Raw genomic sequence first — 27,769 nt, forward strand, 5'->3', positions numbered from 1 at the left:
GTGTGTGTGTGTGTGAATCATACTTTTAGGGGCAAATAATTTGGATAATAATTAAGAGTTCACACTCTTTCAGTAACCATAAAGTCACCTGGTGAAAATTCCTGTATTTTTTTTATTTAGCAGAAAAACACAATAATTGCAATGCCAGTCTTTTTTTTATTTTTTTCTAATATCGTGCAGCCCTATCGACCAACAGGGTTTTTTCAATGACTGATTCTGGTCACTTTATTTGGTTTCCTTAAACCTGAAAATTATATTCTTGTGCAGGTAGAGTGAGAAAAGCTAAAAAGCTAAATCCATGCATTAACTAAAGTATCTTATTCTGTGCCGGTGGGCCTTTTTTTTTTACTACAAAACTTTTACTACGATTCTGCATCCGTGCTGTGTCAGCATGCTTCTCAGCAGGGACTTCTACAGGAGCTATTCTATCGCCACAGCCTGTCACAGTCAGCATGATACGCTCATTATACGGATATCCAGCGCTATATGTGTGTCGGCCTGTCCGTTTCCAGGCCTCTCGCAACCTTAAAGGTCATGTTCTGTCAGGATAGTTTACACACTGCTAGGTTTCGCTGCACCACTGTCACATTCAATGACTGAGAGACTGGTATAAACAAATAATTTCACACATACTAGTTTAGGTAATATCTCCAGAGAATTATCTCCTCTGTGAAGTGGTGTGGCAACACTGTCTCTTATCTCCTCACCTGTCAATCTCACATGCAGTTTCTCCTCTAACACCTCTTCTCCCTTTTCTCTCTCTGTGGTTTTCGGTTACATTAGAGCGCTGAGGTCATGACAAGAACGTGACTTCTGTCTGAGCATTCTGCTTCCTCTGTGTCTGCTGAGGTCTCTGTCGCCCTCCCTGTCCCTGTCTCGGCCGAGGTGGGAGCGCGGGACGAGCCCTGACAGAAAGCGTTTGGCCCTGCTGGTCAAGCTCTCTCGGCGGGCTGCTGAGGGGGACCCCTCCGTCCAGCCGGGCCCCAGGCTGTGGCCCCGGGCCGCTCTCACAGCCGCTTCTAGGAGGTCATTGGTGCGGTGGTCCAGAGAGACGGAGAGCTCCAGATACAGGCAGCCAAACATCATTGCGCTGGAGTGCGCCTCTGAGACAGAAAAAGAGAGAGAGATTGAGTGATACAGATGCAGATGGAGTTTGACAATCTCTTGTCATATCAACACAGATTAGCGTTAGACAACTGAATCAATTGAGTGGGACTTAATGGAGCACGGAGGGGCTCTAGCAAAGGAGAAATAAAGGCTAAATGCTTGCCGTGTGTGTGGGTGTGTTTGTTCGGAGGTGTGTGGACAGGATTGAATTAGATCACTTTAGATTTCGACTAGACGGCACCATTGTGAATAAGTGACATGACCTGAGAGAAGAAACAGAGGAGACAGAGAGAAAAACACGGGAAACAGACATTTACCATGCCAATCCACAGATGAGGTGTAGTTTTATAAGTGGTGTATCATGAAAATGTACTTTTTGTAAAATAAACATTTCAGTTTGATGTGATAAGTTTTAGAATTAGAAGATACTATTTCAGATGATAAAGTACATAACTAACAACAAGCCCACCAAACTTTGTGCTTTATCCAGGCTGTAGGTCATTGTAGCCTTCTGAAAGATCTCAACCTTAGAAATAAGTGGCTTGATGTTTATGGAATTCTTGTTTACCAATTAAACATTAGCAGTTTGCGTGACACATTTCAGCATGGATTGTTTTGAGAATCTGTCACAGGCTTTGCAAACCCAGACAGCATCTGGTACACGTGGATTTCACACATACCAGATGTGGGCCGGATCTGGGCAGACATTATGTTGCTGTCTGGGAAGAGACTGCTATTGAGAGGATGGAACAGTGGTAACTAGATTGGATCGGATCGTGAACCTACAACCCGTTAACAAGTGTTGTTACTTATTTCATATGCAAAGAGGCTTCACAACAGAGTTCAGTTACATGGAGGTCTTAAAGGTACAGTAGCAAATAAAGCCTGTTTAATCAAAAAGATCCAGTATAGTTGGCACAGCCCCATTGTTTAATTGTTTAACAGTGTCTTAGCAAAGCCTTTTACATTGTGAAAGATATAAGATAATATGTAACATGTAAGGAAAACAGAAAATACACATTCAAAACTTTGGGGTCAGAAAGATTGCTTTTTGGAAGCCATTACAGTTTTTCTCAATCGCTTTGGCTCAATTCTCGAATTAGACTTTTTTTTCTCAAAACAATAGGTCCACGTCTCTAAACAATTAGTTTCTTGTTCACATCAGATTTAGATTTGGTTCACATCAGATTTAAACAATTTGCATGTGTTTTGGCACATGTGTGCAAAAGAGTAAGTACAATTGTCTACAATTTGCACAACATCTAACATTCTTTCATCGTGTGAGCCTACACATGCAAAACGATCCATTCAGTTATCAAAATCTGTCAGACATGCATGTGTATTCCATAAATACCTATGTCTGCTGAATTGACAAATGACCTGCGATTGTAGTGAAATAGAAATAACAATCGTACCAATCAACCAATCAAGTTAGGAAGCATACAGTAGGGCTATATGGAGTTTGCCCAGCACATAATCACTGCCATTTTTGAACATGCAGGAACATCTAAATCCATAAACAGCACAGCAGCTTATTTTTGTAGAAACTGAAAATACACAGTTGCTTGTCGTGGAAGAGCAATAGGAAGATAAGAATGTGTGGTGTTAGGGGAAGACATACTGTAATAGAATATGTAAAAATTAACAAGCAAATGAATTTTCAGCTTACATGTACCACATTACTACAAATATGTGCTAATATAAATAAAAATGTTCAGTCCCACTTTATATTAGGTGTCTTTAGCTACTATGTACTAACATTTATAGCAAATCAATAATTTGATACAATGCACTAAAATTGTGTACGTTTTTACCTTGTACTTATATAAAAAATACATAAAAAACCTGCATGTAATTACAGTTAAATCTAGAATTACACTGTTGACTACTCCCTTACCCCTTAAACCACCCCATTCAACCAAACCTGTCCCTAACCGTTCCCATATCCCACCTCAACAGCAGCAAAAGTGTTTTTCAATACAATATGAACAATAATTACACTGTACTTATTTTTTTATGTAAGTGCAAAATAGATAAGGACACCTAATATAATTTTTCTTTTTGAGTACTACAGTATTGACTTTTCCTAGTAAATTTACTTGCTGAAATCTATATCTAAAAAGCTCAGTGTGATACACAAGAGCATTCAACTAGACAAAACTGACATTCTTGTATAGTGTAAAAAAAAAACACGGTGTCAACTAAAAAGTAGAAATATTTCCATGGTGAAAAAACATCTAAACATTATGACCAGTATGGCTCACACGCTGACAAAAATACTTTTTATTTTGGTGACTTTGGGCAATTTACAGACACAAAAACTAGGTTTTGAAGCATGAATTAAATGTTTTGGGTGAGTAATTACATTTTGCAGACTATAGAGTTCTGATGTTACAGCAAACAGTTGTGACAATTGCACTTACAGTTTAGAGAATGTTAAGACTGTTTCGAAAAATGTGCCAAAGCGATTGAGAAAAACTGCAATACTTTTATTTAACAAGGATGCATTAAATTGATGTACAAAAGTGACAGTAAAGACATTTATAATTAATTTATATTTAAAAAATATGGCTGTTAAACTTTCTATTAACCAAACAATCCTGAAAAAATATCTCTGTTTCTAAAAAAAATATTAAAGCAGCACACAACTGTTTTAAACATTGATTAAAAACAAGAAATGAATATTGAGCACCAAATCAGCATATTTGAATGATTTTTGTAGGATCATGCGACTGGAGTTATGGCTGCTGAAAATTCTGCAAGAAATACAAATATATTAAAGTGGAAAACATTTGCAATAATATTTCACAATATAGACAAAAATAAGGGAAAATAATAAATGATAAAAGACGCAGGATATTACCCCAATAAAACAATGGACCCTGTTATCGTAAAAAAAAAAAAAAAAGAGAGAGAGAAGAAGAAGGAGAACCCATTTGTTGTGCCACAGCAGACAGGAGATTTACTCTATGTGTGTAGCATTACAGTCCAGAGTTGTAAATTCTGTTTATGGCTATTGACTCATCTTCACTCGCATAAGGTTAGGCGTCTCTGTTTCAACGATTTAGCCTGTATAAACTTAGAGCATGTACGCATCCAGAGTCTGTGTGCCTGTGTAAATACGGCTTGAATGTCAGCATCAAATAGCTGACTCGCAAATACAGAATGTAAATGAAACCCATTTACATGAAGCTGAGTACACAGTGTGTGCGCGCTTGTGTGTTTGTATCGGATGCAGGAAGCGAGATACAGACAGAAAAAGATTCAGAACATTTCCGAATCGATGACCACCCTAGCTGCAGCACCCAGAGGAATAAATATGCTGAGCACAGATGTGTCTGCATAACCGTCCTCTGTACTTCATACAAGGTCCTTTTCTCCGTGCCACACCAATCTGATGTGCTTGTTAGTGGTGCTTACTGACGCTCATACTTAGGGTTAAAGGTTTGAACAAACCCCTAAGCCTAAGTATTCAACTTCGGAGCATAACTCATCCCATACAGTTTGTGCTCTGGATATTAAAGATGCATTCAAATTGTGCAGCTTGAGAAGAGTGCTATCAAAGTGTCTTTAAAAGGCACTCTGTAGCCATCTCTGTAAGAGCTATTTTCTGTTTTACATGAATCGCAACATACCATCATCTCTAAAACAAATCAAAATCTGATATCAACGGTCAACTCAGTCCAATTTAAAAGAAACATACACTACTGTTTACAATTTGGGGGCCAGTAAGATTTTTTTAGTATTTAGAAGTATTTTATGCTCACCGAGGCTGCATTAATTTAATCAAAAATACAGTGTAATAGTAATATTATAAAAAAATTATTATAAAATAACTGAATTTTCAGCATCATTACTCCAGTCTTCAGTATCACACGATCCTTCAGAAATCATTCTAATATGCTGATTTGGTGCTCAAGAAACATTTATTATTATTATCAATTGTTGAAAAAATTGTGCTGCTTAATATTTTTGTAACTGTAATCAAAAAAATTCAGGGATCTGATGAATAGAAAGTTTAAAAGAACCTTCTGTAACATTATAAACATATTTCCTGCCACATTTGATAGATTTAACACATCCTTATTGAATAAAAGTATTAATAAAAAAAAAACAGAGTCAAAGTTAACATTCATTGAAAATATGAATAAACTGTACGTTTAAGTAATGCTTTTTTAACCTTCTCATACTATTTCTTTATGCAGTCTAATGAGTTATATGTATATCGTCTTGTGAAAAGAAGTCATGCATAACCACGTATAGCAATCATTTAGAACTTAATAGCTTCCAATGGTCCATGCCCTTGCAACCACCCAAAACACCATATAAATACCCTAGCAACCACTCTGAACACCATAGCAACACACTAAATAACCTCTTAGCAACTGCATATAAGCACTTTTGCAACCTCCACAACATGGCCATTTACATTTCCTTTTGACAATGTAAAAAGTTTAGTAGACGTTTCCGCTAATTTCCTGCCAATCAAAGTAATGGTAGTGATTACAAAAACATATGAACAGAGATACCAAGAAAAACACTGGACTGGATTTGATCTCTGAAAACATTTTTACAAATCCCAAGTTAGCAAAAACCCAACTAAATCTAACTTTCGTGGACATCTATTTAGTGCTGGCCAACGATTAATCGCATCGAAAATAATAGTTTGTATTTACATAATAAATGTGTGTGCACTGTGTATAATTATTTTGTATATAAAAATACACACATATGCATGTATTTATTTAAACAAATATTTACATGTAAATACTGTATATATATATATAAAATCCACAATCTATCTCCATTTAGCACCAATATCAGAGAGTGCAGGCATTTAGAAATAGGTTATATAAATGCATATACATTTCCTCATTGCTTTGATTTGCCATTCCTTTGCCCTGCAGTTGGTCATAATATGGAAGATGAGCAGCAAAATCATGTGACTGCTGAAACAGAAGAATACAGCTTATACTGAATGTAATTTTCCAAAAGAATAGAGCACCTCTGATGTCATCTTTCCCATTATCAGCTCTAATACATAAAAGTGCCTGCACACCATTTTCTTAATGATTACAACCCACTAAGCTTCGCTTTTTCCTTATCCTCCTTATCACAGTCCTGCAAACACATGACACAGGGGGTTCACTTCACCAGGCAGGCGAAGGAGAGAATTAGAGAAAGAAAGGTGTGAGGGAGAGAATATGAGAGCGTGTACTAACATTGGCATACTTTAACACACACACAAACAAACACACACACACACACACACACACACATAAAGATAGTAACACCAGCACATTGTGGGTGAGATAATACAGAGCAAACACAAAAAAAATGTCCCAAAAAAGCCAAGCATGACAAAGAGAGAGAGAGAGAGAGAGAGAGAGAGAGAGAGAGAGAGAGAGAGAGAGAGAGAGAGAGAGAGAGAGAGAGAGAGAGAGAGAGAGAGATTGACTGCGCCATTGACTTTAGACCAGATTTTTTTCAGCATGACTACAGAAGATTGAAGAAACAAGAAGCACTATGCCAATTTACACCAAGGAGACATGTGCATCTTCAGATTTTTTGGGCCATGTGCATTTTATATGCAACTTCAAAACACAATTTTGTATGTATATATGCATGCATATATTAAATGTAAGGGAAGGCAATTTTTATTTATATAAACACTTTTAGCTCAACTGGTTGAAACTCTCTTAGTTTCATAGCAATTGATAGCAATTAATAATAGAAGTGGTCTAAATATTAAAACATGTACTTATATCTTCTGTGGAAATCTCAGGACCAAAAAATGTTCGTCCAATCATTGTGACGCATATTTAGATAGTCAAAACTATCAACGGCTAAATGAATCTGCAGCAGTCAGGTTGTACAAGAAAGAGCTCTGCGAGTTGTTTACGTTCATTATTATTGTAATGTTATGTGCTTTGAGACATGAGGTAGTTTAACGCCTTCTCTCGTCTCGTGATGCTTTGCAGGCTCTGCTGTGTGTGTTCATGTGTTTTGAAGGAGGCGTGGCTTTGTAGACACTCTAAAGGGAGAGTGGGATATTATGATTTTAAAGCTAATTTGCGATTGCTAGCCTCTACGAAATTGCCTACCCTATCTTTAAAATGCTGTTGCAGAAAACATGAAATTGCAAACAATCATATATATAATTATCAGATATATATAAAAGAATATTATAGTATAAATGCCCTAGCAACCACTAAAAACATTATTGCAACCATCCACCAATGTGTATTTTCAAAAGCAATTTCTTCACATACCTGTACATTGTAGATGATATTTTTTTTTAAATACCATGGCAGAAACCACTACAATTAAATTGAACTGACTTGGTTTAAAAAAATCTGTATTTAATAAGCATTTAATTCGCATTTAAAATTTACACTTATCTGTTGAGTTAGTCACTGAAACAAAACTGTATCTGCCCTGCTGAGAAAACAGCAGAAAAGAGAATCTATATACCATTTCAGCCCCTAATGTGTCCACTTAACCAATGCACGTCTCCTAGCAGCACCTGTTCATGCCGATAAGCTGAGTGATTTCTTCTTGCCAGGAATCCACGAAGCCCCTTATATAAATACGGCCAGATGGAGATAGAAGCATTTAGACAAAAGCTGAGTCACAGCAGCAAGGTTAATATAGATGACTCATAAGTGTGGCAGACAGAGGTGGACCACAAGGGACCTTGTGTGGACTGTGTTTTTCAAAATACCTGTTGAATTATGGGATCTGTACTCTAAATTACTGTATTAAAGTTCCACAATTTTCTGCTATTATTCTCACAGCATTTAAAGTTCCCATGAAATGACTGTATACTTTCTAAATGCATGTTATTGATCTAACTGTTAATGATTCATCCATGCATGTTTTTGTATTTATTTTATCTCGTAATTTTTTATCTAAATGACATAACTCTGGAGATGTATGCCAAACTTCTCCATTTCAGTCCACCTCTTGGAGTCTCGCAAATCTCCATCCAATCTACAACCGATGGATAGCAGCCAGCACCGAGTCCCTGCCCTATACATTTTTTATTTTCCAATAATACGTATCACTCAGATGTACGGAAAAAAATCTGTCACTACTTCCATTTTATCACAATTTTAACATACAGACTCCATTTTTATTTTGTTTTATTAATAATCTGAGCCTTAGCAGTGCAATATCTATTTTCAGGGGAATAATATTATTTAAAATAAAAAAATATATATTTTAGAAAATGTCAAATTAGTTTGTTAAAAAAAAGTTTGAAAACCTCCCGTTGACTCTCATCGGCATTCAAAGTCTCACATGACCACACTGGTAGCCTACAGCAGCGTGACACAAAAAAACGAGTTTGCTCCAGTTATAATTGGAGCTCCTAGCACTGAAAACACTTGATATTGACATATGCCCTATTTCTATTTTTGACAGTCTGTAAAGCATCAGACACTAATTTCCTTTCTTATACTTCCTCATATGTGGATATTGGATACAGTAAAAATACAGTAAAAGCATCAATATGGTGAAATATTATTACTCAAAATAGCTGTTTTCTATTTTAATATATTTTAAAATGTAATTTATTCCTATGATGGCAAACCTGAATTTTCAGCATCATTACTCCAGCCTTCAACTTCACACAATCCATCAGAAATCATTCTAATATGCTGATTCAGTGCTCAAAACCTTTTCTTTTTATTATCAATAAAATATTGTTAATTAATAATATGTTTTTTTTGTTTGTTTGTTTTTATGTTTAATATTTTTATGCAAACCGTGATACATTTTAAGGTATTCTTTGCTGAATAGAAAGCTCAAAAGAACAGAATTTATTTTAAATAGAAATCTAAAATGATAAATGTCTGTACTGTCTCTTTTGATCAGCTTAAGGTGTCTTTGCTGATAAAAGTATAATTTCAAATTAATATTTGATTAAACTAAAATATTACCGAACCCAACTTTTGAACTGAACCCAATTCGGTAGTGTATATATTTAATTTCTATGATTTTTATTATTTTTCTAAATATTTTGACCATACTGACAGTTAAAAGTAATGTTTCCAGCGTAGACACAACATTGTATCTGACAGCGATGATGTCTTTCTAATATCTCCAAGCTGAATTCCAATTGGTCTATTTTGCATACTGAATTATAATTGGTCTTTCTCATTCTTAAATCTATTTCATATTACTATCAGTCTCTCTTTCTCCCTATCTCCTTTTTCTGTTTTAGTATCTCTGCATCTGTATTTGGGTTTACAACGTTTAATTTACTGTAAAACGCTATTCTTTCATTTGACCTAAAACCCTATTCTTTTAATTCCCTGCATGTAATCTCTGCCAGCTATGCAACATGCGTTGAATCGCATTGAATTATGGGATCTGTGCTCATAGACGTAGATTAAAAACAGGCCTACCCTCTGTGCTGATCTCACGGGAGCGCACAAGGTCACTCTTGTTGCCCACTAGGATGATGGGGGTGTGCGGCAGCGTCTCCCTTAACAGTAGGCGGAGCTGGGCGATCCGGTGGAAGCTACGCCTGTCCGTCAACGAGAACACCAGGATGCACACCTCGCATTGCAGGGTGGACAGCTCCTGCCAATCACATCAAATCAAATCACAGACATACCAATTACAGCAGAGCTCAACTATGACTGCTTATTATACAGAGTATTACATGATTATTTGTCACTGGTACGGTAGGTCAGTAATAAGAGGAAGATCGTTTTTGTTAGTGTGGGGCTCAGGAGTGTTTGTGTCCACGAAAAAGAGGATTAGCGGGATTTAAGGAGGATAACCTCAAATCTAGGATGGCTTTGTTGTTGTTCCAGCTCACAATTTCAGCGTTGTTCCTGCCACAGAGCTCAGGTGTGTTCGAAAGGGCAGCAGATGCATCAGTCAAGCGTTTCCCCCCCGAGAACGTCACCACGAACGCTTTAAAGCGCCAAAGTACGGTCACACAGGGGTCGGGCTTTCTCTTCTTGCCAGCTATGACAAGACTGCTGTCACTCTATCTTTAATGAACTGAGGGTAGAAAGAAAATGTATCCGTCCCCTATGGAACGCTTCCTATTTAATTTCCTACTCAGAATGAGGAACAGATAAATAGATGGAAAGCCTGTGTCCTACATCCTCTTTTCCCCAAAGGCAAATTCCAGCCCTCTGGAGAGTTGCCTAAAAAATTGTCATTGCAGCCGAGCCAATCGCACTCGGCCCCGGAGGGTGCGATTCACACAACCTCAGAAACGCAGAGTTTCTCTGGAGAGGAAGAGTCTATTGGGGCGGAAGCAACGGGGAAGAGGGGGGCTCAACCACCTGCCACAACCCCACGCAGGAAGGGCACGGGGAGGAGGTTCTGAGGACCAGACACGTATCTTGATGAGCGGAGAAGACAGCAAGACACGGTCGATAGTGCTCATCGTGATGGAGGGGCTCTCAGGGGCCGGACGGGAAAAGCAAAAGGTCTTTCCATCAGAGAAACAAGACGAGAGAGTACAGCAGTATCTAACTAATAACATCGAGCTCTTCCACCAAAATACAGGCCCATCTGTCACTGTCTGCCCTTTCATGACCAGATATATACACAAAATGATGGCTTTTAATGGCTCTGAGTACAAACAGGCAGGTGTGCGTGTGAAAATTTATAGCCTACAGTGGTATTGCAACACACACTCTTATTACACTGTTCTTTATCACACAAACTGAGTGATTATAGTCATGAAACACAAACACACACACACACACACACACACACACACACACACACACACACACACACACACACACACACACACACACACACATAAAATCCGTATCATGCTGTCAGCAAATATGCCTGCCAGCTTTTTTGTCCTCTAGTGCAGATTTAGATTATTAAATCCTGCACTCTTAATAAATGCTGAAATGGTCTATATTTCAACCCTATAACAGCAGGTTAATGAAAACCTTCACACTAATCCAGCTAAATGCTCATCCCCACGCCATGGTGCTTTTTGTACAAACACATTTACCGTTATGAAGTGCTTGTGTGTGTCAGGAAGATTAATTTTGGTATTTATAATGTTGCAAACAGACTTAATTAAAAAGAACAAAATATACCTTTGACTATGTCTCCACCACAATCTCACACTGAGCATATTCTTTTTAAACTTATCTTCTTTAAAATTGTAGTGCAGTTTCTGATGTTAAGTAAGCAATTGGTTGAATTCCTCTTAGAGTCTAAGCGCTGCGGTGATCTCAATATTGCTCTGTTAGTTGCAACATAAAATGCGTTCAAGTAATTTTGGTAGGAGTAAAATGGACTCTCAGGACAATTTTATATTTCTTTCTTTTTCACTTCCCCATAAAGGCAGGACACTTTTTAGTGCTAATTCAACATACACATTAATAAAAAATACCCATTAGGTGTGTCATAGATGCTATGGATAGACGGACGGACGGACAGATAGATAGATAGGTTTAACATAAACAAAAGTATATGCTTAAGGTATGATTGTGTGTCATTTATTTTGTACAACAAAACATGAAAATCTCCTCAAGTAATGTCAACCATTTACTGAAACATTGAAAACTGCTATTCTAACACCCAAAGCAAGTTTCAGAGGGAACTCAAGGCTCACAAACTGAACAATTCTATTGAAGATAAACAATCCCTTGGAAATTTATCTTTCAATTCCCTTTGGTGCCACTAGTGGTAAAGAAATCACATTTCAGCTTTAAAACCCTGAAATTGTTTCTCTCTGTTCCAGTTGCTGTGGTTAAGCCTTTGGCTGAGAAAAAAATGAGTTTATGGTAGGTCATAAAGGAGATTAGAATCTGGGAAAAACATGGAATTAAAATGTCCCGCAACTCATCTCCCAAAGTGAACCCATTCCCAAGAACTGTGTTCCTTCTCTACTGGGTCATTTAACACAAACACACCTTCTTCTGGCCACGTCTGGCACAGGAAGATTACATGGAAATCAGACCACAGCCTGGTCCACAAGCCAATACAGAGAAAACATTGCAAAAAATTGTTTTTCATCAGTATTTTGGTCTTCTTTACCAGTTAAATATTTTTTATTTTATTTAAACAAGATAAACTTTATTGAGAAGAGAGTATATGAAATAAATAAAAACATACAAAAATTACAATAAAAAATATATTATACAATTAAATCTAAAATAAATAAATGAAATATGATTATATAATGAATATCATAATTATATAATTAAATATAATATTAAATATTATTAAATAATTCACCCATCCATTTTCCAAACCGTTTGTCCTATGGGAATGGTTGTGGGAATGCTGGAGCCTATGCATCTTGGTCCATAGGCTGGGAGACACCCTGGATGGCTGTTATTAAATAATACTAATATTGAATAATATGATGTATTATTACATAATTAAATAAATACATAAAAAATTACACACATAGATTAAGTATAATACATAGAATAAATTTAATATAATAAGCATATGAACTAATATATTTAAATATGGAGAGGGATTTCATGGTGCATAAGAGACTTTAATTTGTTACTCCGTAGGGGGGAGAGGTCGAGTCTAATAATTGGATGTTGAGACTTAACCGTGTGCCGAGTTTGTTTCTGTGTACCAGAGTGAGGTCCACACCCCTGCAGACAGTCACCACAGACCATCTGTCCACATCCCCTCCTCCCAAACATACACACTTGGCCCAAGATCCCACACACAGACTTCCAGTACACCATCCCATCTAAAAGTGCTTTCTCAGCCGCTGAACAAGCCAATCCTGCTGCTATAAACACAAAGCACACATACCTCCACAGAAATAAAAACCCGCTTCCTCTGCCAAGCACACGATCATCAAAGAAAAAAACATCTCCCTAATGAACGTTACAAAAAGCTCACAGTCCATAATGACACTAGGGCTGAGCTGTAGCTGTACTTAAGCATAAGGCTCCCAGCAGTGCACTACACACTCTGAGTGAGATAAACAGACGTATACTTCACACATTTACAAACTCCACAACCGCCTTGTCAGTGTTCACACACAATGGCCCCTACCCAGTAAACAAAAACCATATGAGCCACTTAGCATCATAAATATTTCACCTCAAAGTAATCTATTAATAATAGCCAAGTCGAATAGCCCTAGTCTACCAGCTCATGTCATGTCTGTCAACCATACAGTGACAGGAAATGGTAGCATCTTGTGTCGTGTTGCTCTGGGCTATGTTTAGAATGGCACACTAGTTCATACTGCACAGTATTTGCTGTATATTACTTGCATACTATTTTATGAAAATAGCATACAACATGCAGTAATATGCAAAGATAATCATTTCAAATAGTAGAACAGTAGAATGCAACATTACTTTGTTACGTTGCATGTTTAATGTCTGAAATGAATGCTAATGCTTAATGGCTAGTTCACCCAAAAATGACATTTCTGTCACGTCATCATTTATTCACCCTCATGCTGTTCCAAATAACATATGAGGCAGAATGACAGCCTTGGTCAGCATTTATTTTCATTGTACGGCAAAAACGCGTTGAAAGTAAACATCTTTGTTACATTTGAGAAGTAAAATCAAGACAGGTTTGGAACAACAAGAGGATGAGTAAACAAGGTTAATAATATCTACAGTATCTATCTATCTATCTATCTATCTATCTATCTATCTATCTATCTATCTATCTATCTATCTATCTATCTATCTATCTATCTATCTATCTATCTATCTATCTATCTATCTATCTATCTATGATCTACCACATTTGTCTTAATTGTTGTGGATACTGTGGCCCACAATGCAGTTGTTGTGTGTGTTTATACACTGGAAAAGGAGGTTCAATGCCCACTGCATTGTGTGCCACAGTATCCACAATAATTCATACAAATGTGGTAGATCATCTGCACAGAACAATAGTTAATAGTGCATTATTACAAGTTTCGTTTCATTTTAAGTCTTCAATTCAAAGTGACCAATAGAAAAATTAAACAGTTCACACCCTATTTAGGCTGCAAATTGATTTAAAGTTGAGTTTTTGGCTCATGTAGTTGACATAGGTGAACAGAGAGGTTAGAGCTGGAACTCACTCATGCTGGAACGCAGAAAACGGAGCAGCGACGTGTGACGCAATTCCCATTGCCTACCAACGGTTGGGCGGGTGAAGGAATGCGTCCTCAGCCTGCGTAAGGACGTTACTGACCATGTGTCAGCTATTTTAGGAAAGAGAATGACTTATTAAAGCCATTCTTCCCCCCGCTGTCACAAGCAATTCAAGTCTCAGAGCTAACTGAGGCTAGACTCGGGGCAGTGTACGTGATTGTACAGTATGTTTGTGAGCATGTGCATGTTTGAATGAATGCCTGTGCGTAATCCAAACTCTAATTGAGCTGATGTGTCAGGCGTAGAATGGGTGAACTTGGTGAATCTGCAACAGAACCAAAATAGACCTGCATCCTTTGCAGCTACTAGTGATGCAGCACTATGTGAAAATGAGTTCATTCACTCTCACTCTCTCTCTCCAATTCTCCATGGTTCAGTGAATGCAGTAAGTTGACAGTGAGGCTGCAGTCCACAGAACAGACTGCAACGTTAGAGTAAACTTACTGCACCCTCTTCACTGCATCCAAATATGCTGACCCTGTTTCACAATAAGGAAAGTGCTGACCTTCACTGAGTCACTTAAGCTATGAATTAATTAGTAATGCTTACATTTTGTCTTAAAGATACTCAAGGGATAAATGTTTATATTGCTTTTTTTCCCCACTACAAGGACTGTACGATTTGAAAAAAAAAAAAAAAAAAAACATACTTCAATTTAAACATATTGTGAGAAATTTGATAAACATTTAACATATCATTTTGCTGCTGCCTGGATCAAAGAAAATCACAAAAGGCATAAAATCATTGAATGAGCAGGACCTGCATCCAAAAGAGTGTGCGAAACAACAAACCAGTAAGCAATAACTCAATTTGAAGCAATGCCTCATGTATTTGAGTCATGTTTTGCCCGCATGCTGCCGCAGATATATTGAGTTACTCTTAAGCGAACCACACCATTTTCTCACACTTTAGTTTAGTTTGATTTTAGAGGTCAGTTTGAGTGTTCACATTTAAGCCAAAATGTTTTTGTACCTCTTGGAGAATATACCTCTATGTAAATACAGCCACAAATACAGTACTTCGAGCTTGTGTAGCAGATCAGTGTTCTCTAACTTTTATGGAGTATGTATTGTACACCCACATACCCTTCAAAAAGGCTCTACTCATCCAAGTACTTTTTGACTTCTAATATACTAGATATCATTTAGCTCTTATTCACAAATTCATTCATTTTCATCAACTCACACATTATTTGTGGTAAACAGCAGCTCAAGCATGCTCGCTTGAGAACCAATGAGGTTCATCCTCATGTTATTCTCGAGGTTTGCTCTTGCGCATCAAGCAGGTTCGGTTGAGTTTCTGTTAATGTTCGCTGATCAATGTATATGTGAATAAAAGCCTAAATTCTATCTGTTCATCATATAAAGTGACTGAGTCTCTTCAGAAAATGTTGGACTAAACCGCTCAATTCATATGGATTAGTTTTACGATCTCTTTAAGAACTTTTTGAAGCGTCAAAGTGGTAGTTGTGTAGACTGTCAATGGATGGTTAGAATAGAAAGGTCTCAAATTTTTCATCTTCATTTGTGTTCTGAAGATGAACGAAAGTCTGATGGGTTTGGAACGACAATGGGACGAGTAATTAATGACAGAATATTCATTTTTGGGTGAACAAACCCTTTAAGGCATTAATTACAGAACAAAAAAAATCTTGTGATGAACAACTTAATTTTCTGACAGCCCTAATTTCACCCTATTGTCATGATTTCTGTTGAAGCATAATCAAAATCTTTCCAAGTACTCCTGTATGGGAGTCATTGTAGTAGACTACAGACAAAACAGAACACCACTAATTCACTTTGAAGCATGCAGTGCATTGCATATTTTTCTTTAATTAAATCACAGCCTTTTATGGTTTATCATGCAAGGAAATATCGATTTTGATTGGATCAATTGTGCAGCTCTAACCACTACTCCAATAAACCCTGAAATAAAAGACAACGTAACTGTTTACTGACTTCAGCTGAACGTTCTTCATGATGAGGCTTCAATCCATATGCTACAGATTGAAATCAGTGAACCATAAAGCTATAAGGGCAGCACTGAATCTCTGCATCTGTAAAATAAAAATTAATCACTGCATAGTTTATCTGAGATCCTTTTGTTTGCTATAACCACCAGTAGCCATGGCAACCGGGGAACGGGTATAGAATGCAACGCAGTGGGTGAGGTCAGAGGTCACGTGATGTGATGTGCCACCGAGGAAGAGAGCCGGATGGTTAGACGGAGAGAAAGAGGGATGCTTTGAAAGAGAAAAATGGCAAGATAGAGAAAGAAAAATTATGGAATGGGGGGAGTCTGGAGTTTTTCCAGCCACTGCTCTCAACCTCTTTGCCCTGGAATAAATCCAAAACTCTTCTGTGTATAGCAGTATCACTACTGACATTCATGCTTGTAACAAACAGCATCTGATTTAGGAGAGATCTGATGACACATAAACATCATTTAAAAAAGGTCACATAAATTTTGCGTTGGATTTGAATAAATTTGAATAATCAACATGGCTACAAAGGCAACCTAATACCCCTGTGGTGTGTCAAACATCTATATGCACAACCCTATGATATCACATAACATTCACAGGTGTTTGAATCATTTCTAGTGACAGAAAAGTCAAGTCAAGTCAAGTCAAGTCAAGTTTATTTATATAGCGCTTTTCACAACACAGGTTGTATCAAAGCAGCTTCACAGTAATAAATTAGAACAATACATCAATGTTTGTTTCTAGTGGAACGTCTACGTTCGGTAATGCTGATCAATAGTATCGTTGATTGATTAATTCAATTAAATATCCCCAAATATCCCCAACTGAGCAAGCCAAAGGCAACAGTGGCAAGGAACCGAAAAACTCCATCAGGTGACCTAATGGAGAAAAAAAAACCTTGGGAGAACCCGGGCTCAGTCGGGGGCCAGTTCTCCTCTGGCGTTTATGAACTAGAGGTCGGATTTAACTGTAGGATTAAAAGTATTATATGAATGCCTGGCTGAAGAGATGCGTCTTTAATCTAGTTTTAAACTGGGAGAGCGAGTCTGAGCAACGAACAGTATCCGGAAGACTATTCCAGAGTTTTGGTGCTAAATGTGAAAATGCTCTCCCTCCTTTGGTGGATCTGGATATCCTAGGTATGACCAAAAGCCTCGCATTTAGTGACCTTAAAGAGCGCGATGGATTATAGGGCGATAGAAGATCGGTTAAATAGACTGGAGCTAAGCCGTTTAGGGCTTTATAAGTCAGTAGCAATACCTTGTAATTAATACGGGACTTTATAGGTAACCAATGTAGGGATGATAAAATCGGTGTTATATGATCATATTTTCTTGATCTAGTTAGAACTCTAGCGGCGGCATTTTGGACTAACTGTAGCTTGTTTATTAAGGATGCAGGACAACCGGCTAATAACGCATTACAGTAATCTAGTCTCGAGGTCATGAATGCATGAACTAACTTTTCTGCGTCAGAAACTGATAGCATATTACGTAGTTTAGCAATGTTTCTAAGGTGGAAAAAGGCTGTTCTTGTAACATATGAAATATGATTTTCAAAAGACAGGTTGCAGTCTAATATAACACCCAGGTCTTTTACTGTAGAGGATGAAGTAACAGGACATCCTACTATGTTAAAGTTGTATTGTGAGAGGTTTTGTGGGTGGTTTTTTGAACCGATAAGTAGTACCTCTGTCTTGTCTGGATTTAATAAAAGAAAATTATGCGTCATCCAATCTTTTATATCTTTAACACACTCTGTCAATTTGGATAATTTAGCGTTTTCATCTGGCCGTGATGAAATATAGATTTGAGTGTCATCAGCATAACAATGGAAACTAATTCCATGTTTCCTTATAATATTTCCAAGTGGTAGCATATATATTGAGAATAATAGAGGGCCTAACACAGATCCCTGCGGCACTCCATAGTTTACTGGAGTTATGATAGATTTTTCTCCATTTAAATAAACAAAATGGTAGCGGTCAGATAAATACGATCTAAACCAGCTTAATGCTTGTCCTTGAACACCAGTATAATTTTGTAGTCGATCTAAGAGTATTGTATGATCTATAGTATCGAACGCAGCACTAAGATCAAGTAAAACTAATATTGAGATACAGCCTTGGTCAGAAGCTAAAAGTAAATCATTTGTGATTTTAACGAGCGCAGTTTCAGTGCTATGATGCGGCCTGAATCCAGACTGAAACTTTTCATAGGTGTCATTTTCTTGTAAGAAAGAGCCCAGTTGAGCGGACACAACTTTTTCTAGTATTTTAGACATAAAAGGTAGATTTGAAATGGGTCTATAATTTACTAGATTATTCGGATCTAATTGTGGTTTCTTAATGAGAGGTTTTATAACTGCCAGTTTAAATGTTCTTGGAACATGACCTAAAGATAAAGAAGAGTTAATAATATTGAGGAGAGGCTCTTCCACTACAGGTAACACTTCTTTCAATAGTTTAGTTGGTATGGGATCTAATAAACATGTTGTTGTTTTAGAGGAAATGATAAATTTATTTAACTCTTTTTGTTCTATAGTTGAAAAGCACTGTAATTGTTCTTGCGGCGTGATAATTGAGGCTGAATTATAAGGCGCGATTGAGGATTGAACGTTTACAATTGTGGTTCTGATGTTTTCTATTTTCTCAGTGAAGAACTTCATGAAATCATTACTACTAAACTGTAATGGAATACTTTGTTCAGGAGACATCTGTTTATTTGTTAGTCTCGCCACAGTGTTAAATAAGAACTTAGGATTGTTATGGTTGTTTTCTATTAGTTTGCGTAGATGCTCAGCCCTGGCCGCTTTTAGGGCCTTTTTATAACGTGACATACTGTCTTTCCATGCGATTCTAAAGACCTCTAAGTTGGTTTGTTTCCATTTACGCTCTAAATTACGGGTTTCTCTCTTTAGAACACGCGTAGTACTGTTGTACCATGGTGCTTTACTTTTCTCTCTGACCTTTTTTAATCTAATGGGCGCAACAATATCCAATGATCCAGAGAGAATGGTGCTCATAGTGCTAGTTAATTCCTCAAGTTCATCTGTTTGTTTGGGTTCACTGAGCAGCTGAGACAGATCCGATAAGCTGTTTGAAAAATTATCTATGGTGGATGGAGGGATTGTTCTGCCTAATCGATAACGCGGCGCAGCATGATATATTACAGGAGTACGTAATATGCAAGTTACCATGTAATGGTCAGTGACATCGTCACTTTGTGGAATGATATCTATATCGGTTGGATCGGTTCCATGTGATATAATTAAATCGAGTGTATGATTAAATCGATGAGTCGGTCCGGTAATGTTTTGCTTGACCCCAAAGGAGTTTAATAAATCTGTAAACGCAGCCCCTAACGCATCATTTTGATTATCTACATGGATATTAAAGTCTCCAACAATTAATGCTTTATCGAAGTTAACTAATAGGTCTGAGAGAAAATCTGCAAACTCTTTTAGGAAATCAGCGTAAGGCCCAGGCGGTCTATATACGGTAGCCAAGGCTAGAGATAATAGGGATGTTTTTCGAACATCTAAGAGCGTAACATTTAGTACAAGTACTTCAAATGAAATAAACTTATAACCCGTTTTCTGAGTAACATTGAGAAAATCTCTATAGATTGTTGCAACACCGCCGCCACGACCATTCAGACGGGGCTCGTGCTTATAGGAGTATCCTGATGGAGTAGACTCATTTAAACCGAAATAATCATTTGGTTTAAGCCAGGTTTCAGTAAGGCAAAGTACATCGAAGCTATTATCTGTGACTATTTCATTTACAATAACTGCCTTAGGTGTGAGTGATCTAATGTTTAGAAGACCTAGCTTTAAAAATTGTTTTTGATTACCAATAGCAACATTTTCTGGTTTAATAACAATTAGATTTTTTCTAGATCCTGCAGTAGATTTATGATTTGATCTCACTAAACGAGGAATAGACACAGTTTCTATGCAATGTTCTACACTATTTATATCAGTTAAATTGGTGCAGCAGAGACTATGATTTGGACTTTTGTTTACTAGTCAAAAGGTATTTAACATTTTGGAGATGTTATCTGACAGAAGATCCGATCCGAATCTGCTTGGGTGTAAGCCATCAGCACGGTAAAGCCTAGGACGCTCCCAAAACAGATTCCAATTATTTACAAAGAGAAGTTTCTGCTCATTGCACCATGACATTAACCATTCATTAAGCGCAAATAATCTACTAAACTTTTCATGACCTAGTCGATACGTGGGAAGCGGTCCTGACACAATAATCGTTATATCAGGCGATGTGCTGCGTACCGTATCGATCAGATTCCTGAAGTCTTTCTTCAAAACCTCCGTTTGGCGCAGTCTGATGTCGGCCCCTCCCGCGTGCAGGACAACGGTTCCGACGCGCTCGTTCAGAATCTCGGGAACGTGAGCAGCGATTTCAGAAACACGAGCACCAGGAAAGCAGTGACTATGCACCTTACTTTTATTTAACGTAGCGTGTACGTGTCGAACGATGGAATCGCCGATGATCACAGCATCGCGTTCTGTTTCGCGAAGAGGGGAGAAGCGGTTTTGTGTGGATATCTCGAAAACCGGGAGGGTCGGAGAGAGTTTTCTTGGTCTAGACCTGACTCGCGACTTCCGCTGCGGAAAAATCCAGGCTTCGTGATGGCATGTTGGAGCCGGAGTGAACGAGACCATGGCTGATCGCGACCTCGACGTTCGGGACCGATGTTGAGGAACGCACGGAGTAGACGAGGTCGGAGTCAGCGGGTTAGTAACATTAATCTCTGATTTGTGTGCCTCGGCACGTGATGTTTCGAGAGCCAAACGCCGGTCTATCAGCTCGGCTTTTCTTACTAAAAGGTCGTGGATCTGTTTCTCAACAGCTTCCAGCTCAGACTGCACCGCGTGCAGCTCAAATGTGTCCTCACCTGCACCAAAAGGTAGACTACTTACATTTGATATATTCGCCATTTTAACAGATGGACAGTAAGTTAAGTTAGCAACGACGCTACCAGTGGTGCTATCAATATTAATACTAATTTATGGCTTAAGTCTTGGATATAATCCGTCTTTTCAGTGGTACGGGTGTAGAGTAGACGCACGATAGGCGAAAAAATGTTTGTTTGTAACTTAAATGAGTGCGGAGAAGACGCGTTCAGCCGTGATCCACGGACGTAACCTATAAGAGTATCCAGCGTTGGATCACTAGGCTTGAGACGCGTCTACTCAACAATCCGCGTTATAACTATGAGGTGAGGAAAAGTAGAAAATGTTCGTTGTAAGTGAGTTTAAAGAGAAATCAAGAATTATAAATCAATCGATGGAGCTCCAAAGACAACAACGCGCTCAGACGCGACGCATGCGCATTCGAAACAGGAAGTCTATCGTTTCTAGTGACAGAAACTATCATTTCTAGTGACAGAAAAGACACTCACACTAAATAAGCACATGCATCTGTGTGTTCCAGGCAAAATTATCATCATATTTCAGAGTATAAACAGAGCAATGTGTGGATGATACACCCACACTACATGCGTTAGCCTGTCATGCGAGCAGGTGTGAAGGAAACAGCAAGAGTCGAATTTTAACTGGTATTTAGGACTCTGTGAATGCCCTATGTTTTAAGCGATGGTCAAATGGGTTGTACCATCAAAGAAAGAGGAAAGGGTGGTTGATTAATGAAGAGAGAAGTGAGGTCAGAACTAGTAGAGAGGCATCAATCCCAGACGAAGATGAACGTAAATAATTCAATCACACAAATGCTTCAGATGAGATGGCACTGCTCACAAGGGTCAGCATCAAAGACCAGTCTCTAAACAAGCCAGCCAACCCCTCCAACCCCATCCATCCCATAATAGTCCCACATTTTCTGCCAGATATACACTACATCATAACATTGTAAATTAATTATTGGGTTTGACCATTTCAGAAAATCCCTAAAGCCATGTTATAGTTGAAAGGCTTCCCAAAAGAGTGGATGGGAGGGTTTGGGATTGGTAAGATTTTTTTCCAGGATTCATTGATGAACAGAAAGTCACTTTTGATAATTGTAATGCATCCCTGCTGAATAAAAGCATTCATTTATTTAAAAAATGAAATAAAATCTTATTGCCCCCAAAAGTTTGAATGGTATTGTATAAGTTTAACCTGTTGCCACAGTATACTTTTAGTACCGTACATTATTCACTTCACAATCTAGATTTGTCATATTAATGACACGAAATCATACAATTCTGCAATACACTGATGCAAAAGCAGGAATCATGACAGAAAAGCTTAATAATACATGCCACAGCGTATTGATCCATTAGATCATTTTAGTTTACTGCCAAATAAGTGGCTTTTACAGTGTAAAAGTAGAGGTCATAATTCACTGAGGAATAACAAGGAAAACTGGACCAGGCTGATTTTATAGAGGGTACACATAAAATGCTTGTAAAAGGATCTTTAAACCCGCCAGTTACACTCAGCAGAAATGGAACAAATTACGGGAAACTGAAAACAATTTGCCCTAAAGTGAAAGGAAACAGAAATGACAAACAACAGACAAACCTTGGCTGGAGGGTCAAGAGCCTATTTCTCTCATCTTTCTCTGCATCCCGTCTTTTTATGTCTTTGTTAACCTCTCTATCCTTCGCTCTCTATTTTCTTAACCTCTTAAAGAGTGTGTCTGCTCAATCAATAGATTTTTACACAAATGGTTTACCGTACATGTATGTAATGCAATTAAAGCAGTGTTAGACCGTCTGTTTAGTAAATTAGTGTTAGACTTAGTTATTACTGTTAACTAATAACTAAGACTTAGAAGAATTAGTGCTAACACTAAATTAGATTTAGTGTTAGTAAATCTATAGCGGTTCAGTTTATCCTGTCCCTGCATGGTGTTTTATAGGGATAATTCACTCATCCACACATCATTACAAAACTATACCATTTTCTTTCATCTGTGAGACATAAAATAATGTTTTTTGATAAAATATGTCTGTTTTTTGTCCATATAATAGAAGTCAATAGTAACCATAAATGTTTGGTTACCAACATTCTTCAAAATATCTTCTTTTGTGTTCTGCAGAAGAAGGTCATGCAGGTTTGAAACGACATTTTTGGATGAACTATCCCTTTAAGTGCTGTAGGTAACAAAATATTTAATAAGCCTAAATGCTACTCAGTTATGTATTAGGTGTTTACTTTTTGTTATGTATAACATATTTAAGTAAATATAAATTATATTATTATATATTAATTATATAATTAAGTCTCAATCAGCACCATAGTTCAGTAGATGCATTTGAGACCATTTCATGACAAACTGAACAAGGGGGCAGAATCAGACATAAATTCATAAATTATGAAAAAAATTGATCATAAATGATAGCTTGGCAAACTACAGTTTCAAAGTAGCTTCCCCAACACTGCAGTGAAGATATAAGACGACTAGATTCACATTTCCTAAAGCAAATACCAGCGCACACAAGACTGCAAAAGAATCATGTTAGGTAAGCTTAGGATTTGGGACTTCAGTTCAGTGAAAAATGACACATTGCATCAGTCACTTTGCTGTTGTCATGACAATAAGTAGGAGTCTTGTTTTCTGTCAGATGATTCAACATCTATACATTTTTACGTAACACAGGGATGGCAAGAACAATCACAATTCAGTTTGCATATATTATGACGACGTCACAGCTACTCGTTACAATTTGAATGCTGAACATTCTAACAACGCATATCAGAGGGAAAAGGCTGTAATCTTAAATTTATTAAAGGTATAATAGAGCATGCCTAAACTGAAATTATCTTTCTAATAAACTAAGAATTAAGTATGTAAGTTAAAGGGGGGTTGAAATGCTTTTTCATGTATACTGAGTTTTTTACACTGTTAAAGAGTTGGATTCCCATGCTAAACATGGACAAAGTTTCAAAAATTAAATTGTAAGTTTGAAGGAGTATTTCTGTGCCAAAAATGCTCCTTCCTGTTTGTCACAAGTTTCGGAAAGTTTTTTTCGAGTATGGGCATGTGTGACGTCAGATTGGGCGGAATTTCCTTATATGGGTCCAAAGGGCACTTCTATCGGAAGAGCGCGGGCGCGCGCGCAACCGTAGACCAGAGCAAGAGAGCGGAAAGCAGTTTGCCCATCATCACAGCGCTGTGCTCGGCTTTAGGGAAGTCAGTGTAACCAAAGAAGTGTGTTTTTAGTTGCCAGGGCAAGACATCCCTGCACAGATTCCCAAAGAACCCGGCGTTAAGGGACCAGTGGATGGAGTTTGTTTTTCCAGAGCATCAACGGATTTGTGCAAGACTGTTTGTTCCCTGCATTTTGACGATGATTGTTTTATAAACAAAGCCCAGTTCGACGCCGGATTTGCAGATCGTCTAATGCTTAAGGATGGAGCAGTCCCAATGATAAAGGTTCACGGTCGTGCGTTGGAACCGCAGGCGGTGAGTAAAACTGCTTGTCTGCTTCAAATGTCTGTGTGTTGTTAGCTATCGGCGCGTAAGCACAGCCCACACGGCACGCCTCCAGCCGCTCGTTTTTTTCCGGAAAGACTCGGAACTGCCAATCTTTCTTTTATAAATATAATAAAACTAAAGACTTTTTGGAGATATGAAGGATGCAGTACTACTCTATAGCCCGGTTTCACAGACATGGTTTAGACTAAGCCAGGATTAGGCCTTAGTTTAATTAGGACATTTAAGTAGCTTTTATAAACATGCCTTAGAAAAATACATTACTGGTGTGCATCTTGAGATAAAACAATGACACTGACATATTTTAAGATATGTCAGTGCAAGTTGCTTTCAGTTAAAACAGCTCAGACAAGCATTTTAGTCTGGGACTAGCTTAAGCCTTGTCTGTGAAACCGGGAGTATATGTACTCAAGATCAACATGAGATTGACTGAAAATGAGTGTTTCACCCCCTCTTTAAGCTGTTCGATCGTAGTTAATTGCAGAAGTTCAAAATATTTCATGAATAATAATACACTCCCACCTTGCAAGCACCAAAACTAATTCTGAAAGCCACTAAATAAAAGACAAAATAAAGAAACCTGCTTTTATGCATTTTGGAGAGTTTTTGACTCACCTGTTTCCAACTGTCAAATACTAAAATTGAGCTGTCCTCATCATCCACAGTTACTCGCCGCTGGTAACCCTCATCTACAACACACACACAGATACATCTTTAAAAAACTTACACTCAAGGATGAAATAAAATCAATTAGCATCTCATTTTATTTCTGCAGTTAAGCAGAAACTAGCAATTTCATGGGAACAAATGTATAATAATACATCTGTAGAAAGAACACAAAAGAATTTTTGAAATGCAAGTTCAGAATTGGACTCTAGACGTTGTGTAACAGTGATTTAGCTGGTGCAGAATCGATGCACAAGAACACTCAGCTCAGGTCTGTGTGTCTGATTGGCTCTTTATCCTCTACTATATGACATGCTCTGTTTGTGCAGAAAGGGTCTGTGCAGAGGCAACACTCTGCTGGTTCTTTCCCACCTCATTAAGACACAAGATGATGAAAGACCTGAGATAAGATGGATGCCTGCACGGCACCCACTCCTCTATTTCCAATCAAATCCTGAGAGCCTTACGCTAGTGATCTTGGTGTCTGTGAGGTGATAAGTGTGTTTCATCCAAAGCAAATCTAAAAATAGTACAGTACTTGGCATCCTGACGCTTGATGCTGAGCACAAGAAAGCTGTATAAATATAATATTTACCGGTTGCTTGGGTTTCAGAGTCTACAGAGAGTGATCTGTCTGACAGTCCAGCAAGGCAAAGTGCCAGAGAGGATTTTCCCACTCCGTTTTGGCCCAGTAGGACTATCCGAAGGGGCCCGTGGTACTTCTGCTGTGGCAGTTTTAGGGAAGGCGAATCTTGGGTATTTGTGACGCTGATTTGCGGAGTCGCAGGCTCATTGAGCCCAGGCGTCCAATCGTAATCCTCGGAAACAGCCTCCTCTCTTCTCAGCTGATGCTTGATTGGCAGGGGGGTGCTGCCCCTGCGGAGCTGGGGTGCAGCCGAAAGAGTTAAGCCATAATCCTGTGAAATCATCAGATAAGATCAAGATGAGACAAGCTTCTTCATCCAATCCAACTGAACACCAAGAACAATGTCAGTCCATAATATATCTAAATCAATAATGTATCAAAACAATTCACGTGCAAGGGGGAGGATTGTGATCCTCTGGGACTTAACTTGTGCAGTGCACATTATACGAAAGTGGGTCAAAACAATGTGCAGTGTGTCCATTCACATAAACAAGCATCACTTGCTTAGAAAGAGTGGCAAATAATGGGTTTTCACAGTTTCAATGATGTTGAGGGCTTTGTCCATCTATCTCTATCAAGCAAAATCACCAAGAGAGCTCTTAAACTGTTTACTGTGTATGCTTGTGAGGGCAACTGGCATCAATATTAATACGGCAATTAATCTAGCCGCAGCACTGCAGGTGTGCCGGGGACCTTGTACGCCTGATCCGGTGTCAGACATGCAAGACACACATAGACAGCCAATTATACTAATTAAAAGGAGGTAATTAATTAATCATAGACGTTATTGTGAATCAGACAGTGAAACAATAAGATCTAGTATGATGCTTGGGGTGAGGTAGCCCAAGGCCAGCTCTTAAGTAACAGTTACTTTGAATAACAACATCATTTTGAATATCATCATGCATATTGAAGTAGTATGCAAATCATTAGGCTCATGAATAATTAGTCGACCATACAATGATGACTTACGCGTATTATTAAGTTACAGTGATTATCAAGATAACCATAGATATTTTTGACCGTTTTTATCATTACAAAGACACTAAACTGAAATATTACGACTGTATGAGTAAAGGAATGTTTTTCAGACACACAATCACTCCTACATAAACAAAGTCAACACACAGGCTGCAGAAGACGAGAGGGTGTGTACACACCGGCGTATACCAAACCTGTGAAGGATCCTACAACCCCTCCACACACAAACACACACACACACGCACGGGAAAGCGTCTTACCTGGTCCGACATCGTTCTTCAGTTCATCCGCTCTCAGTGAGACACTCAGCCGTCCATGTCATGTCACTGAGCGTAAAAACTGCACAGGCGTCGGTGGGGATTGTTACATTACACTCGACTCATATGCTATCACATGGCTGTAGTCTGGAAAAAAGAAACGCTCCCAATATTACTCTAACCGCGCGAAAAATGCTCCTTCTGACTTAATGGTAAACATTTAATCGCTTCTCTGCGAACGGCAGCGCTGCATGACTCCCGTATTACTGTACACCTGTCTCTATAATAGTGGCTTTACATGAGAGCGTGTAGCCCCGCCCCCGCACCTCGTAGACACGCCTCTTCATTCCAGTCGTTACCTGAATGCTCCCAATCTTTCTGGATCTCTCTCTGATTCATGTAAATCTAATGGCATGGTAAAGTATAAAGGTTTATATTCTATGTATCACTATTTTTCAGTCCTAATTCTGCTCTGCAAATTATTGAACTCCTGGTTTGTGGTTTTGTGAATGTTTATAACAGATTTTAGCC

The 27,769-nt window shown here is 38.2% G+C and overlaps 1 protein-coding gene across 1 annotated transcript; it reads right to left on the bottom strand.

Moving 5' to 3' along the window:
* rem2 (RAS (RAD and GEM)-like GTP binding 2) lies at positions 1–27,554 on the bottom strand. Its single transcript, XM_081373643.1, has 5 exons — positions 27,242–27,554; positions 25,950–26,271; positions 25,304–25,377; positions 9,519–9,696; positions 1–1,103 (listed from the first exon to the last, which is right to left on the bottom strand). The coding sequence occupies exons 1-5, from the start codon at positions 27,251–27,253 to the stop codon at positions 775–777; spliced, it is 915 nt and encodes a 304-aa protein (XP_081229769.1). The 5' UTR covers positions 27,254–27,554; the 3' UTR covers positions 1–774.
* Between the last annotated feature and the right edge of the window lie 215 nt (positions 27,555–27,769).

This window comes from Scardinius erythrophthalmus (assembly GCF_964197995.2).
Source record: "Scardinius erythrophthalmus genome assembly, chromosome: 9".
In the NCBI taxonomy this organism is placed as follows: Eukaryota; Metazoa; Chordata; class Actinopteri; order Cypriniformes; family Leuciscidae; genus Scardinius; species Scardinius erythrophthalmus.